This window comes from Otolemur garnettii, unplaced genomic scaffold (genome assembly GCF_000181295.1).
Source record: "Otolemur garnettii isolate 467f Iridium unplaced genomic scaffold, OtoGar3 scaffold00024, whole genome shotgun sequence".
Taxonomy (NCBI): Eukaryota; Metazoa; Chordata; class Mammalia; order Primates; family Galagidae; genus Otolemur; species Otolemur garnettii.
This window is the reverse complement of record NW_003852419.1, coordinates 2,335,582-2,337,919: the sequence shown is the minus strand read 5'-3', so window position 1 is coordinate 2,337,919 and position 2,338 is coordinate 2,335,582. Positions and strand designations below refer to the sequence as shown.

Below are 2,338 nucleotides of genomic sequence, written 5' to 3'. Positions count from 1 at the left end.
TGTGTTTTTTTAATATTAAATCATAGCTATGTACATTAATACAATCATAGGGTACAATGTGCTGGTTTTGCATACAATTTGAAATGTTTTATGCACTGTTCTAGTCTTACTTAGATGTGTTTGATTAACTGTGGGATTAAGTTAAAGTTTATTGGCAGTTGCTGTATAGTATAAATGTTGTATACTAGTATTTATATTTTAATATGTAAGTTTAGTTTTGTTGAGTTGTAATATAGTTGAGTATAGGTTTAGCATCTATTTGGCAGCAAATCGATTAGAAAGAAAATTTTGTCTTTGAGAAAAAATTAATATTTAGCTAAAGACTGACTTGGATGCTATTTTACTTTATAGACTCCGGGCATTAGAGCTCGACCTTCACGACTTCAGTGGTTTTGTGACAAATGCATCACAAGTAATCAGGTTTGTGTTTTGATATCTGACATCTCAATCATCTAAATGTGAGTAGAGGGCTGGTGTCCTGTGTGGCATCAGAACATTTGGGGATTTTGAGAGAGAGGATTGTGGAAGCAGTGTTATTTATCTTGATTGCTTTCCAAGCAAGTAAGAGCTTATTTCTTGCTCCAGAGGTACAGCAGAAACCCTAAAAAATGTTAACCTGGGCTTGAAGATATTTTGAATTCTCCACAGTGCACCTTTGTGGAGGTTCCTGTAACCAGATACTCACTTGATCTTAGCCAAAAGGCCAAGAAGTGATTCCTCAACTAGATATTCATGTTTTTTTCTTAATTCAGCCTTATAACTTAAAAAATAATTTTTTTAAATTGTGGTAAAATAGACATAGCATAAAATTTATCATTTTAGCCATTTTTCAGTGTGTAGTTCAATGGCATGAAGTATATTCATATTGTGCCTGGCCCTTTAACTTCAAAGTGAAGTTAATTTACTCTTTAGATAAAGCAGATTTGGAGGATTGTGCAACTGCTATTTGTCAGCTGTAAAATATGTCCTTTATAAAATGTTGATACACTGTTAATCTTATTTTTAAGGTTGAAACTCTGGAGAAATTAGTAGAACTAACAGAGAAGCTATTTGAATGTGATAGAGACCAGTTGTACTACAGTCTGCTGAAACTCTATAGTAAGTGATTTAACTGTTCCTTATGTTTTCATTTATTTAGCCTATTGAAGGCAAAGACAGGAAAAAGAGTCAAGCTTTGAGAGAATGTCAAATGTGGAGTCTGCAATAGAGGTCAAGTTGAGGCTAGATTGAACTTTTTAATCACAGAATGTTATGTTTTATTGCTAGACACTGTACAGCCTTCATGATTTCTGACATTCTTGCTGCAGTGATGAGAAGATAAAATCTTCGTCAGAACCACCGAATTTCAACAAGACTTTTTGGGGAAAGACAATTCTTTTTTTTTTTCCTTTTTATTTAAATCCTTAAGTAGATTAGTATTTTACAAATAGGTAACTGTCTACACATTCATGTATATCTATTCTTTGCAAAACCATGCATATCTACATAGGAACTTATCCTTAAGCAGTTTATTTTTTAATGTGATCCTGTTATATTTTTGACTTAGTTATACATTACAGACATTTTTATAGATAACTAATGTACTCAATGGACGTATTTTAGTTTACTCACCTATTGCTGGGTATGGGAATAGATTTCAGTTTTCCCTGTTATAAAACAAGACTACGTTATTCATTTTTGTGCCTTAACATTTTTGTACCATTTTTGTACCTTTTTGTATCTTTGTTCCCACCATGAATGTTTCCTTAGGCGGAAGTCCTAATATTTGTGATTGACATTTTTGAAACTCTTGACCTCCATTATAAAAAACTGTGTTCTAGTATATATATATCTAGCAGTGGACCCATTTGGAAGATTTGCAGTCTGTTTTAGGGTATTTGGGGAGAGGGGAACCTTAGAACAGTCGGTGACTTTTCCCTTTTGCCACATTGTTCTTGTTTTGTCATTGCAAACTTTTCTTCACCAAATGTAGACAACAATGAACAAATAGATTTGTCTTTTTGAACTTGTATTTATTAATTTTGTTGGAAGCTTTTAATTACATCTTGATGGTATAAGTGAAATAAAACTTGCCATAAAATTCTAAATTTTGGTTGTTTTGAAATTCTCACTTCTCTGTATAATTCTTAAAACTTTGGCTTGAATGATCAAATTTTCACATGCAGTGCTCAGGTTGATGTTGAGTGTGTAGGATTAAAAGCTTTTTGTTTTAGGCATTTAGTCCTTAAATTGTGGATTATGACCTATATTGAGGGCTAATTCCCCATTCCCCCCTCCCGCTTTACTTTTTTGGAGGCACTATCTCGTTGTAATTTTATACAAACTTAAAAAAAAAAAA

General features: G+C 32.6%; 1 protein-coding gene across 1 annotated transcript in view; it reads left to right on the top strand.

Moving 5' to 3' along the window:
- The window catches only part of LRPPRC (leucine rich pentatricopeptide repeat containing), a 119,410-nt gene that overhangs the window by 85,089 nt on the left and 31,983 nt on the right, over positions 1-2,338 (top strand). Inside the window, exons 26-27 of the mRNA XM_012804047.2 lie at positions 352-420; positions 1,008-1,098. Of these exons, the coding sequence (XP_012659501.2) occupies positions 352-420; positions 1,008-1,098 (160 nt within the window). The remainder of the gene's footprint in view (positions 1-351; positions 421-1,007; positions 1,099-2,338) is intronic.